Source organism: Diplotaxodon limnothrissa, linkage group LG14 (assembly GCF_057381915.1).
Source record: "Diplotaxodon limnothrissa isolate DT_005_m linkage group LG14, D_limnothrissa_male_GT1.1, whole genome shotgun sequence".
Taxonomy (NCBI): Eukaryota; Metazoa; Chordata; class Actinopteri; order Cichliformes; family Cichlidae; genus Diplotaxodon; species Diplotaxodon limnothrissa.
In genome coordinates this window covers 30,322,263-30,336,596 of record NC_140609.1, presented here as the reverse complement: position 1 = coordinate 30,336,596, position 14,334 = coordinate 30,322,263, and the positions used below count along the sequence as shown (strand labels likewise).

The window sequence follows — 14,334 nt, the reverse complement described above, 5'->3', positions numbered from 1 at the left end:
AGCAATAAACCATAACAGATGATGGTGGCTTCACCCGTTGAAGTAACAACCATCTGCTTATTCCCATGGAAAAGAGTTCGGTCTAAGCCGCTTTGCTGTCATCAGTGGAACCCAAAATTAATTTTGAGCGATGCATGCTGAACTTTCTGCTGCATTGGTTTGGATTATTTTACTAGTATATGTCACAAATAGGGTGGTTTTGGGATAACGTACAGGGCTAAATGAATCATCTGTTGTTCTCATAGAGAGCTACAGCAGACACTGTGGTGAACACATTAGCCACGTCTATTATCTTTAACGTCACTCCACTTTGGAAAGTCCTGGCTGAAAACCACACACCGTCCACTAGCGATCCAGCCGGAGAACGCGGGACAAAGAGGAAAAGTCAGTCTCAGAGTATCGTTTCAGTGGTTCATGGACCACAGTCAGAGGTCGCAGCCTTACAGCCATTGTGTGTTGTCACTGAACGGGTAGATAACGGAAGTAAAAACAGATAGAGTTGCAAGGGGGAAAGAGTTTTACGAGACACATAATGCGACTTTTCGCCAAACTCTCACTTGGGTAACTTAAGCCACTCAACTTCACCTCTGATGAAATCTCCATTGTCGTCTCTCATAATATTACAGCTCTCCAAGTAAAGAGGCCACAATGGGCAGTGAAAGGAGACAGTAATACAAGCTCGGTGCTGTGAGAAGTAACAGTTGGCACTGCTGAGTATCTCGGGTCCAAACACACAATTTCCATGCCCCGTGGCCCTGAACGGCTTCAGTGGAGCAGGTGTCTGCGCACATTCTTTACATAAGCTTTTGTCAAACATGGCGCACAGGAGCAAGGCCTCACAGCTGCAGGACAATGGAGTCTCATTAAAGTACAGCTCTGCAGCCAGACATGCACCCTTACAGCCGGAGTCAAGGTAACAGTTTCTCCAAGGTCAGTTTGTGGTCAGAAACGGGGCCAAACCAAATGGTGAGAACTGCATGTGAATTATATTACAGAAACATGCCATAAGTTATTTACTAAAATGTAAAATAAATAAATCAATAAAATAAAAAGCTTAAAGCTGTTGTGCTGACAGAAACAGAAATAAAAAGACTGAAAGCAAGTACAGCTGAAGTTCAAACTGCACATTGTGATTAAATTAATGCCTGATGAATGAGGTAATTGTGCTCTTTCATGCAATTTAGATAAAATTACCGTTATCTTCCAGCATAATGTCAGTGTCAGACCCCTGAGCCATGAACCATGCTGGAGAAGTAAACACTGTGCATGAAGCTAGGTAGTACTATATTTTTAGACGTCAGAAATCTGAATGTATAAGAAAAAAAAAAATGCCAAGAACCAGTGTGAAGATTAGAGGTTTCTGCTCTTAAAAACTCTCTCTGGCTTTATATTCCACAAAAAGTATCAATTAAACTCTCTCGGGGAGTGTAACAAAACTTCAGTTTAACTGATTTTAAGATTTGGTCGTGCAACCTACACAGGTGAAATGTTTTAAAGTAAGAATCAGCTCATTCACTTTAATTGCATAGCCAACTTCATACCATGTACAGGGCGATATGACCAAAAAATATTTATCACGATATACATTTGATAATTTGCGATAATGATAACTGACGATATAACTGACACTAGACAAAATGCTTTACAACTCCACAACTTTATTAGTGCAAAAAACCCCATCAATGTATTTTCACTTAAACAAGCAGCTGTTTTTTTATGTGCATTAAAGTTATATAAAAATGTAACAGTGCAAATTCCTTGCTGACAGTTTAACCAAAAGGCATTTCCAGTGGAAACTGGCCGACACATCCTCAGCATAACCATGTATACTATCCACAAAACTTAAAAAGAGGTTATAAACACACAATACAGTAATATTATGTTGAAGCACAGTACGTATCACTCCGCGAGGTGCCTGCCTAAGACAGCCGTAATGCTCCGACAATCCATCAAGCGGTGCGGCTTCGTAGCTTAGCAAAGTCGTACTAAAACATTTGACAGATTTTCGAGCCCCATGTACGACATAAAATTGTTTCGAGGTCAGTAAACACAACCAGAATTCATAAGGCACACGGGATTATGAGGGGCACTGTTGATTTTCAGATAAATCAAAGGATTGATTTTAAGTGTCCCGTATTTTCCAAACAACGCGGTAATAACGACGGACCGCTAGCATGCGCTACCAAAAATAGTGCTTGGTTGTGTATCTGACGCATGAAAGCTAAACCAGTTCCACACCACTGAAGTTGCAGCATTTTTACAAACCAATTCTGGTTCATCCGTTTCATTTAACGATCCACTTTCGCTCTTCTCATTCTGCGTTGCCGCCATGTGCGTATGTAAACATAGGCACTGCGCATGCGCGTTTTACCCATATTCTATCGCGATATTTCATTTTCCTATCGTTGCCCAAAATTACACCGGTATTACCGTGAACGGTATGATATAGCCCAGCCCTACCACGTACTAAAACCTCTAATGAAGAAATCTAAGACGTACGGATTAGGCAAGGCAATGTGCAGACACTTTTGTCAACCTTCTCACATTTGCTCCATCTGTGTTGTTTTTTAGTTTTTGTGCAAGTCATCTTTGAGTTTGACACATCTTGACACATTTAGTGATGGCCTTTTGCTTTCACTTATAGTACAAGTTTAGGTCAGTTTATAAGCTGTTTCATGTATCGTATGCCAAGCTGTTCAGGAAGACTGGGCCAAAATTTGTGATGAACACATCTCTAAATCTGACATTTAACTCTCACGGTCTCTCCGCTGCGAATTTTCCACATCACAGAAGCCTCAGTCCCAGTATTAACTAGGGCTGAACGATATATCGCATTTGCGATAATATCGCGACATGATCAAGTGCAATTTTCTAACCGCAAAGGCTGCGATTATATTATACAATTCATGGGCTGCATCCTCCTGAGGCCGCATTTGTAGACCGATTACGTCACAGCGACGCGCCGAAGGCTGTCCAAATTACTACCATATCCCAGAATTCATAGCGCGGCCCAGCCAAACTCCAGTTTCCAGCAATGGCGGCCGCTACTAAGTTTTAAAATTACTCATACTAATCTTTCTGGGTCACAAAATAAACTTTTAACATATTTTCAGGCGAGAAAGTAGTTGTGTAAACATCAAATATCTGCTCGGTTTATCAAGATATCCCATATTTGCAAAAGTGCTTCGACGTTTTCAGAGGCGTCTGCTACCCACCAGCTCGACAGCTAGCCGGGAGCTCGAGGGTTACTGATGCGGCCGAGAACGGCACAACTCCCGGCACATCATTTTCAGATCACCGCGGAGTTTCGCTGCTCGGGTTAAATGTAATATATAAGTCACTTAGACAACCTAAAAATGTTATTGTTGGGCTTTTTTCAGTGTTTTGTTTGTTCGTGAGTAAATCGGTTTGGCTGAGATTAAAGTTATTAGATTAGATAAAATAAAACTTTATTAATCCCCCGGGTGGGTTCCTCCTTGGTTTTCACACAGCTGACTAAACGTCAAACAGAAAACTTACCGGTATTAAACAGAAGTATGAGACAGTCGAGAATTTACACCAGTGTCTGGTTATATTTTAGATAGCAAGAAGCAGACGGCCGAGTTTATTAAACTCCACCGAGACAGCGGTGACGCTAATCAGAACTAGCCTTCTGATTAGCTAATCAGAAGGCTAGACCGTCCAATTTCACGCCTTTAAACTTTAAAGGCGTGTTTGTGTGTGTGTTTATACAATTGCTATTATGTTTGCACTTTATGTGTAATGTTACTGACTGCAGAGATCAGTAAGATGTGTGTATTTTTTATTTATTAGTTTTATTTATTTAATATTATTTTTTAATTGAATGACTGTCTAGTAGTTCACAGATGTCGAAAAACTGAGTGTGGTAAAGCCACTGATTTTTTTTTATGTATATTTCTGCAATCTGCACATTGTACTGACTTTCATTTTAATGTTTACACCAGGGTTCCTTGTCAGCACTTTATGCTCAGATGTTTGTAAGCTAAAAATAAACTATTGTGTATGTTCAAATATACTGTTGTGATTGAAGAAGTTAAATAAAAATGTCAGTCATCAATTCATGCATCACCTCATGTCATCATAACAGAGGTCTGTCTTCCAGGAAAGAACAGTTTAAAATTAATGTAATATAGTATTGGCCATACTATATGATGTATTGCTTGTCTTTGTTTAATAATACAGAAGACAAATACCTTAAAAAAATAATCGCATATCGCATCGCAATCGCAATATTGGGGCAAAAAAATCGCAATTAGATTATTTTCCATAATCGTTCAGCCCTAGTATTAACCCAGACCAAAACAGAAGACCTCTACAACACAAAGCCACAGAAACCAAAGGCAAAGCTGATCAAGAACAGAGGATTACCACCTGCAGATAAAACAGTTCAAACCACTCTTTCAAGCCACTTCTTTGGTTACAGTGAAGGATGCATGATGGGCAGGGTGCAATTCAGTTTTCAGCAGACCACTGACATACTGATGAAAGGTGTCCTTAGCCCCACTCTGAGGCTCCTTGCACCCTTCGCCCCTGGCTGCGAGCCGAGCGAGCGGGCGTCCTGCCTCAGGGGGCCAGCCACACAGCAGAACCGCCGACCAGGAGGAGTCGAACAAGAGGCCTTTCTCTCCCTGCGATGTGATCCTCCCCCCTCTCACTCCTGCAGGAACGACTCTGGCAGCATCTCAGCTTGTTCTCCCCCTTTAGTAAAGTTGGATTCTCAGATCACTTTGGCCATGGCTTCAATTCATTTACATGCAACTCTGTCTCTCTGCTGCTGCTGGTGCACAAGTCCATGTAAGGCAGTGCCAGCAAGTCAGACAGCTGGCCATCTCTGAACAACAGCAGACATCCATTCACTAAGAACTCGCTACTCGAGGGTCTCTCAAAACGAGCACAAGTGGAGAGTCCTCTGTGCTGTTTAGAAACTGTGTTGTGAACCCGTAGCCTGACCACCAGCTCAAACAAAGCTTATCAAACAAAGCATACACAATTATGCAGTGTATAACTGACCCGAGCGTAACCTTTATAAAAAGCAGACACGCACATGAGGGGAGAGCAAAATTAAATTCATTCATTTGGTACCAAGATATAATGGCTAATTACACTTCTCAGTACATTCATATTACGAAACCACCAGAACAACATGACAGTTTCACCTTTTTCTCTCCAAGGACAGATTAAATAAAGACTGGCAGAAGACTTTCTTTACTTTCTGCATTTAATCAGGAATATTATCCTTTCTTGATTAAATAACAAACATTTCCTGCAACGGGAAGGCCTGGATAAGTCCTAAGTAAAAGAAAAGGGGACAGCCTCCAGAGACAGGGAAGGAGCCAAGTCAGTACAAGGCAGAGGAGTGGAAGCAGAGAGAGGAGGAGGAGGAGGAGGAAAAGTACAATTGGAGATTCTGAGGTGGGTTAGACGGCTCTGAAAGACAGGGCTGAAGAAAAATTGCATCCTTCGCCAGGAGATGAGTTCCGCCTGCATCACGTCAAAAACAAACCGGAATGGAGGGCTGAGAGGGCCACTTAGTCTCCACAGACCCACAACATCAACAAAACCCACCACTGAGTCAACATCACTCACCCATTAGGTCTGCCTGTGCCTGTCTATGGTACAAATAGTACTGTGATGTTCTCGTTCAGATGTTCTGGCACATCACGAGCAGGCGATCTTCCTGTGTTACTCAGAGCCAAATGAGAGGTTTTTAAAATTGCCTCCGTTTCACCGCCAGCTAACTTCACACCTGCAAAATGTGATTCTCGCACTTGAATCAGACACAACTAATAATAACTAAAACAAAGAAAAATTGTTGCATTTGGGTCCTCAGCTGACCACCTTCTGTTTAATCAAAGCACATAAATCCCCACACAATAGGCTGCTAATTATGGCTGCAATTATGTTCATTATCATTTAATCTCCTCATTATTTGCTGTTTACTTTTCAATTAGTCCAAAAAACACTTTTTGGCAAACAAAGAAAAGAAAAGTAAGAAAAAGAGTGAATGAAATCCATTTAAAATTCCCTCGGAACAAGTTGAGGCTTATTTTATTCAACCAAATATATTCGGTGTGCCTCCGTGCATGACAAAGAACACCATGAAATCCTTGTGCTGGAATCTTTATTTTTTATTTTATTTTATTATTTTTTTTTGGGGGGGGGGAGACATTCAGTCTATAATCAATAGAGCTGCAGATTAATTAACCATCTATCAGAGCTCAACTGATTACACCAAGAAAACCCAGAAGAGAAAGGGAAATGAGCCATTTCTGAACAAAAACATGCTGCCAGATCCTCTGAAGATAAACATCTGATTAAATGGAAAAGAGACTGCTGTGTAAGTGAAGGCAGGAAAACCACCCTGTAATGCTATAATATAACTTGGATGCCAGCATGCACGAATCACAAATTAACTAGTGCCTGATAACAGATAACAATGCTCTGCGCATTTCTAAAGTCATATTTATAAGACTCTGTTAGTACAGTGAATTATGACGAATGTGTGGAGATGAAACCCAAACCGAACGAAGACTGCAGGCCTCTGCAAAAATGAGATAGACAGCTGTATTGCAATATTCTCACAAGGTCTGGGCAGCAAACAGACCACCAATTAGAGCACGAACAATGCTTATGTTGATGCCACACATATTTTCTGCTTGGAGTTACAACACAATAACACTGCACTGTGGACGTGCTCCGCCCCAGACAACAAGACAACCCCCACCCCCCTGTCATCACTGCACCTTATTCACGTCTGGACTTCATTATGAAGTGTAACGGAAATCATCATTGGCAATTTGAAAGAATTTACGAGACAATGATTCAATCCAAGTCATGCCTCGTGGTCACAAAGAACGGTTAGGGTTATACATGGCTAAGCAAGGCACGTCTTTTCTAAAACCAATACGCACTGTTAGGACAAGAAGCAGATTTTAAACATTTTAGACCACCGTGGTTTTACGTACACACCGCCTGACGTGACTGATGCTAAACTAGATTACATCGTTTTTGCTGTATGATTTTCCTAAAAATATTTCCTCTTATAGGCATCAGGCCTCACCTTTAAAATAATAATATATATTTTTTAAAAACAACAAAAAGAGAAATGGTCACAGACCTCTTTATTTGGACAATCTGTTATCTAGTCTAGCATCTTTCTTTGTGAGCATCATCAGAATTCACTGACACGCCTGACTGATGCCATGCAAATGCAGCTGAGCATGGTGTCTTTGTTTATGCCTCATCTGCAATTACATTTAGATTCAGCAAGGATGAGACCTGTGCTGCGAACTGGACACTGGCATGGCCCTCTGGCATTCTGCAGTGCACACACGACATATGCAACATTGTCCTCAATTCCATTTTTCTAAGACTTGGATTTATTTTTCTGGAGCTGTAGATAGCAAACCTCTACCATGATATATAATCCATAAGACTTTTATTTTTGGAAAGGAAGAATATATTTGAATAAATCATTTTTCCTGTCAGTTTTTGCAATTAACAAAAAAAAAAAAGGATATCTATCCCAAATAATAAAACTCCTTGAAAAAAACAAACAAAAAAAACTAATTAATTTTTTTTTTGGCTTAAAGTCATTTACACAGAGAGAAATTAAGCAATTTAATCCACACATCCATCACAAAATACACACCTAAGCCTCTCAATGTACACAAACATTAAAAATATAAAAGTAATTACTAAGTCAGGGAAATCAAAGTAGTCAGAAATCTTCAAAGCACTGCTTTGCTGACATTCTTAGGAAATTAAGGAAAACTAAAGATGAAATGATAGTAAAATGAAAAAACAGGCCTTCTCTGTGTACAGGCCACACCTGGATAATATGATAGAATATAAAATAACAACACTGCTGTGATGCTCAGTGGAACTATGCTTCTGCAATGACTCTCTGGTCAAAATATGAGCCAGTGCAAAGTGAAGAACCAAAAAGAAGAGAAGCCTGTTATCTTTCCTGTTCATAACTCAAAAATGTCTAGACTGGCACTTTTAAGATATATTGATAAAAATCAAGTCAAAGGGCAAGAGTCCATCCTTTTACTCTAAGTGTTTATTTTTGTTTGTTTGCTTTTTTTAAATTAAAATGGTTGAAATGTGGTTTTTAAAAGTCACATTTCAGTTAACATTTCTGACATATTTTTGTGGAAAAACTGACAATTCAATAATGTATGTCAGTTAAAATAAACAGCTGATTTTATAGTTTAAACACACACACGTACGCATACGTTAGTGTGTGATAGCTGTGTGTTATCAATAACGAATCCCAGTTACAAGATTTCTACAGAGAATCTGAAGATGATCCCATTTGTCCCACTTGAATGAATCTGATTAAAATAAGTCGATGTAGGACAAACCCAATTCATGACCCAAATTAAAAACTACACCTGTGCTCCGACAGAGGAAGCAGACATAGCCTAAATGTGTAGGGTTTTTTTAAAAATTATTTTTCCAGGGTCTTTCAACCCATGTACAACACAGAAACCCCCCTTCAGACACTAAGCCCTGCTTCGGCTGCTGCTCTTCATCACCGCTGCCCATCTTACCTTTTTGTGTCTGTCTTTGAAAGGTAACGCAGGCCATGGCATCTCCTGCAAAAAGTCTTGCCAGTGTTTCTGATCCGGATCAGACGAGATGAAGACGATTTCCAATTTGTCCTTATGTTCAGACGTCTTTTTGAACCTGCTGTAAAACTCGCACAGGCTGCCGTTGAACTGCTTGCACGGGGCGTTCAGGCTGCATCCGAAGAAGAGCCCGACCAGGGACAGCTTCGCGCCCAGAGACTGCACGTCCACCTCGGCTTTCTCGCTGTTGACGAGCCGCTCCCCGAGTAGACTCACCAGAAACTCCGACATCGCAGCGTACAGTCCTCGAACACACAACGTTACCCTCAGCCGAAACCGCTGTACATGTAACCGCTATGTTCAAGCGACACCCAGCACTTCCTCCACCTCCAATTTGAGGTTTTAGGTGAGCTCCCAGCCCCGGCGAGGCGTTGCGGTCTCTGTGTTCACCGCTGCTCGTCCTCCGGTGCGAGCGCTGTGCAGGAATGCGCTCCGCTTAAATCGCCCTGACTGCAACAGCGGTTGCGCTCTTTTAAGAGAAAAGCACACGATTTTGTCACAATATTTATCATTCTGTTTGTAAGGAATCCACTTTAATCAATTTATGGATTTCAAATGCAATAAAAGCTGCACTTGCAGCTGAATTGTTTTAATTTCCGAGTTTATGGGTTTCTTTTTTAATTTTGTTAAATTTTCAGAATAATAACAGCGGTTTTCCGGGCTTGACCTCCAGAATCGCATTAGTCTTGTGTTTGCAAACATCATTAAATTTGAGTCGATTAATTTTCTTTAGACAACTGTAAATAAAATTCTACTCATTTCTATTTAGACTGGGAGTGAGACTAAACTCAACTCCTGTGGATGTGCTGCCACCTAGTCCTCACAAAAGAAAACAAGGGTCAGTCACATCACACAGAAAAGTTCCTATCTGATCCCCTCGCAGTCAGCTGATTCGTAATTACAACAGCTTTAAAATAAGTAATTCCAAATTTTACCATTTACGTTTGCTACAGCGAGTGATCAGAAAACACGGAAAACAAAAAAAAAGTAGCAATGTTTTCTTCTGTTGCTGACATCAAGTTTGTGTTGAAATATTTAAACGAATAACTACTAACTGATCATTCTGAAACAAAAAAGAGCTTTTGGCTTTAGATCGTGACAAATGGAGTGGGTTTAAATTGAATTTGGTTCCAGTTTCTTAATAGATTAAACATGCTTTTCAGCCTGGAAAGATCTGATGTTGGTAGCTAATGTAACTATTATGTTATGGGTGTTCCAGAGTGACAAAAAATAAAATAAAATAAATAAAGGAAAACTAAAAAGATCCAAATTTTAAATCACCCTTGCACTTTGACGAGCTCTATCTCAGACTGTTTTTTGGAGTATGACATATGAACATTCATTATCTTGCAAAAGTTATTGTATGACAAAAATTGACTGATTCTGAGGGTGTGACACTCACTAATTTTCCATAGAATGACTCATGAAAAGTTCTGGCACAGCTTCAGCTATTTCGAAGTTGCATAGAAGATGAAAAACAACTGAAACACATCGTGTATGTGAACTTTACCATGTATATCCATCACCCACAACAGCACAACAAAAACATGGTCAGACATATGTGACAGATCAAAAGAGGAACCCAAAGAATAAGTGTCACTCCATTTAAAGCCACAGCAACAACAAAGTTAAAGAAATCAATAGTCACAATAATAATAAAATAAAAATATTAAGACAGATTCACCACAAACTAGTGTCCACCAGTTCATCACAGAATCCGAGTACTAAGATGGTAGCAAGTAAAGCGTGCATCTCATAGGCATTACCTAAACAAGTCAGTATTGTTTTAGGGGCAAACTTAAACAAATTCTGGTTTCTATCAGAATCAAAGTGGGAGATATTTCACTTTTAAATTATATTAAAAGTGGGGGGGGGAGTGCTGAAATGTTGAACTTTTGTTGAGTGATGAAAGCAGCGCAGTATTCCTCAGTCCTCGGTGAACATCATCTTCACCAGGTCTGCTTTGAAACATTCCTCCTCCACCAACTTCTGAGGCTGAAACAAAGATTACACAGAAACGACGCTTAACATTACAGAAATATCCAATATTAGCTGCCTTATTAAACAAATAACTAACTAAATAAATACATAAACAAATAAAGGTAAATGCATTCTTACTGTGCCATATCGCAGCAGTGTGGGAACTCCAGTCAACTTCAGTGTCTCCTTGAAATCGTTCTTTGGATCCTTCCAACTGGAGTGAGAAAGACATTATTAGGAAGCTTTTAAAAGTTAACAGTACAACATTTAATAACATAACAAGACTTTGGACTATGCATTGAAACACATTTTTACATTCATGTGAACAAATGGCTCTTGGGAGGCAAAAAAAAAATTATCACAGCAAAAACGGATATTGCATATTTGCACAGCATACTGTTTAAACAGAAACAGTAAACAGTTATCAATAACAACTCTGTCTTTCTCACACTGCAGATAAACTTTGTGCTTCCTTACTGCTTCCAGAAAAATTAAAAGGTTAAGTTAAACTTAATTAACTACTGAAGTGTTTCCATTCCTGGTTCTTCCAGACCGCATGTGAAAGTGTCTTTGAGCAAGATAATAAACCCCCAAAACAGCACTCAGTATATCATTAATGTGCATTAGTGTTTATAAAAGTGGTTTGAGTTGGTTAGAGCGGTCAATAAGACTACAAAAGTGATTTATGTATGCAATACACAATGATAACACTCCATTCACATTAGGGAATAAAACATAAGCAGAAGTAGTATGGTTAGTTAAAGCAAACAAACAAAGAAAATAGCAAAAGTAGCAAAGAGTTAAAGTCTCCTAGTATAAAACACATGTAAAGGTTCAGAATGTGCCTCAGCCCACTCTGAAGGTACACAGTACTAGAAACCAGTCTTCTCTAGTTTAGAAATTGGGTGGGGAACTTTAAAAGCCAGTCTCTCCTGTAAACTGGGCTCGTGATAATGAGAGCTCATCGGAAGATGTTAAATATCACAGCACTTTATACCAAAGAAGAAATGTTTAACTGGCTCTGTGGTCAGCTGAAGAAAATGAAAATATAAATTCTGATCAGAACAATGATCGGTTTCAATTTCAATTAAATTACATCATGTTTCATGTATCTTTTAATTCTATATAACTTTACAACGGAGATTCAGTCAGTTACTATCAAGCTTTTTTGCCACAGTAAAATCCTTTTATTGACAGGCTACCTGCGATTCTCAACAAGTAAACATGAAATAAAGCTTAGTCTGTTAACTGCACCATGATGTGCTATAGTGGTGACAGCGCGTGACATTTGTGTGACTAAAGAGTTAGAAATAATAACAGCTTCTCACAACATGCTGGAAAAAGGAAGCATAAAATACTGACTAGGCTCTTTCTCCAACTTGGCAGTAGATGAAAACAGAGCCCTCCGGAAGGTGACTCAGCTGTCCTCTTACAACTGGCTCGGCTGGAAAGGTAGAAGTCACAGGATGAAGCACAAAATGCTCTTTATGCAATTTTGATAAAGAAATGCTAAGAAAGAACTCGACTTGTTATTTTTCAATAGTTCTAATCTCAACAGCAATAAGCAATGTCGTTACTTTCCTTTTCATTTTAGACAAATTTTCCATCCATAACAATCACATTTGTGAAAAAATTTAATTGTTATATAACATTTAAATAACACTGTCACATTCAAAAAAGACAGAATATATCCAAACTCTTCATTTCACCTGGTTAATTAAAACTTTTGTGTAGAAATGATTTACTAAACCACATACATACATACATTCTGTAATTTCAATGCACATACACTGGTCACTTTATTAGGTAGATCTTGCTAGCACAGGGCTGGACCCTCTTTTTGCCTACAGAGCTTCACTATTTTTGTGGCATAGATTCAACAAGGTGCTGAAAACATCCCTCTGAGATTTTGGTCCATATTGACTGCATAACAAAGTTGCTCCAGACTTGCAGGTTGCACATCCATGATGCAAATTTCTCATTTAATCACATTTTATGGTGCTCTGTTGAACATCTGGCGATTGGGGAAGGTGATTTGAGTACAGTGAACTCAGCGTCAAATGCAAGAAACCAGTTCGAGATGATTTAAACTTTGTAACATGGTGTATTGTCCTGCAGGAGGCAGCAACCAGAAGGTGGGTACACTGTGGTCATAAAGGGATGGATGTGCTTACTGATTAAATGATACTCAGCTGGTACTACGGGACCCAAAGTGTACCAAGAAAATATCCTCCACAGCATTACACCACCATCTGCCCGAACCTTTGATACACGACAGGATGGATCCTTGCTTTCATTTTTTATGTCAAATTCTGACCCTAAGATCTGAATGCCACAGAGGAAATTGAGACTCTGACCAGGACACATTTTTCAATCTTCTGTTGCCTGATTTTGGTGAGCCTGCGTGAATTATAGACTCCCTTTCCTGTTCATAGTCTGGTCATCTGCTGCTGTAGCCCATCCCCTTCCAGCTTTGATGTGTTGTGAATTTAGAAATACTCTTCTCCATTCTATAACTGTAGCAAGTGGTTCATTGAGTTACTGCTGTCTTCCTATCAGCTCGAAGCAGTTTGGCCATTCTAAATCATTTTCACCCAGAAATCAGCCCTAATCCTCTGTAAACCTTAAAGTTGGCTGTGCAGCAAAATCCCCAAAGTTCAGCAGTTTCTGAAACACTCAGACCAGCACGTCAGGCAACAGCAAAAACCGTGCAGTATTTCAGTATTTAAATCACCTTGTGTACAAAACAGAGGCAGGTGAGTGTAAAATCCTTAAGTAAACCTAATTTCTTATATGTAAACCTAAACTGCGTTAAATACATAACGACAGATTAATGTCTATGCTTTTACTATATAATATGCCATTAAAAGAGTGCACTATCACTAACACTGTAGCCAAAGCTAAGTCAAGCAGCATTTAAATATCAAAGTCTTTAAGACCAAAAAAGTCACGACAAAACAGTGAGAATAGCAGCTGTGGCTGTAAGTTGCGTAATATATCCAAGTATAAGATTTCTGAGGTTACCTTTGACACAATCTGGACACCAGCTCTTTCCTTGCTTGTCTTTATCCCCTGAAAAGTAAGCAAAAATATCCTTCCCTTTTCTCTCAGACACAGCCCGACAGAATTCATCATACCCGTGTACATTTACTTCTTCGTAATGGGCCATTATTTTAACCAAAGCTAATGTGACAAAGCACAAATTTAAACTGCTAAATTTAACCCGTGCTGCAAGTGTAATAATCAATGCAGCTTCTCTGAACTTTGGTCCTGGTAGCAATACTCTTAAGTCGACGCCTACTTCCGGTCTGTGGAAAAAGTTCTTAAAGTAACCGCTAAAAGAAATCGCATTGTAATATATTCTTTCTTATTTATACACTTAATTATTCTCCAGTATTTAAATATGATATATCATATGTGATATATTTAGTGAGAATGCCTATTCTATCACACGTCATTATAAAGCGTTTGCGTTGATTTTTGGCTTATTTGACAAGCCGTAGTTAAAAAAAAACTACTTCCGTCTTTAGGGTTGTGTTGTTGTCATGGCGCCGTTTCAAACTGTTGAGAAGCTAAATTTAAAATTTAAGAGATTAACGAGGTCCTGTATTTTAATTATGCTTCAATTAGCCACTCGGTGCGTATAGCTGACTTATAATTCATATACAGAAAGTGGAAGAACTGATTATTAACGACG

General features: G+C 39.3%; 2 protein-coding genes across 2 annotated transcripts in view; both read right to left on the bottom strand.

The window, feature by feature from the left end:
• nxn (nucleoredoxin) overlaps positions 1 to 9,055 on the bottom strand; it is a 71,079-nt gene extending 62,024 nt beyond the window's left edge. Inside the window, exon 1 of the mRNA XM_085370567.1 lies at positions 8,580 to 9,055. Within this exon, the coding sequence (XP_085226693.1) occupies positions 8,580 to 8,888 (309 nt within the window). The 5' untranslated portion in view covers positions 8,889 to 9,055. The remainder of the gene's footprint in view (positions 1 to 8,579) is intronic.
• A 1,098-nt stretch (positions 9,056 to 10,153) lies between these two features.
• On the bottom strand, positions 10,154 to 13,899 carry txndc17 (thioredoxin domain containing 17). Its single transcript, XM_085370667.1, has 4 exons — positions 13,662 to 13,899; positions 12,000 to 12,081; positions 10,776 to 10,851; positions 10,154 to 10,652 (listed from the first exon to the last, which is right to left on the bottom strand). Exons 1-4 carry the CDS (start codon positions 13,804 to 13,806, stop codon positions 10,584 to 10,586), a joined length of 372 nt encoding a protein of 123 aa, XP_085226793.1. The 5' UTR covers positions 13,807 to 13,899; the 3' UTR covers positions 10,154 to 10,583.
• Between the last annotated feature and the right edge of the window lie 435 nt (positions 13,900 to 14,334).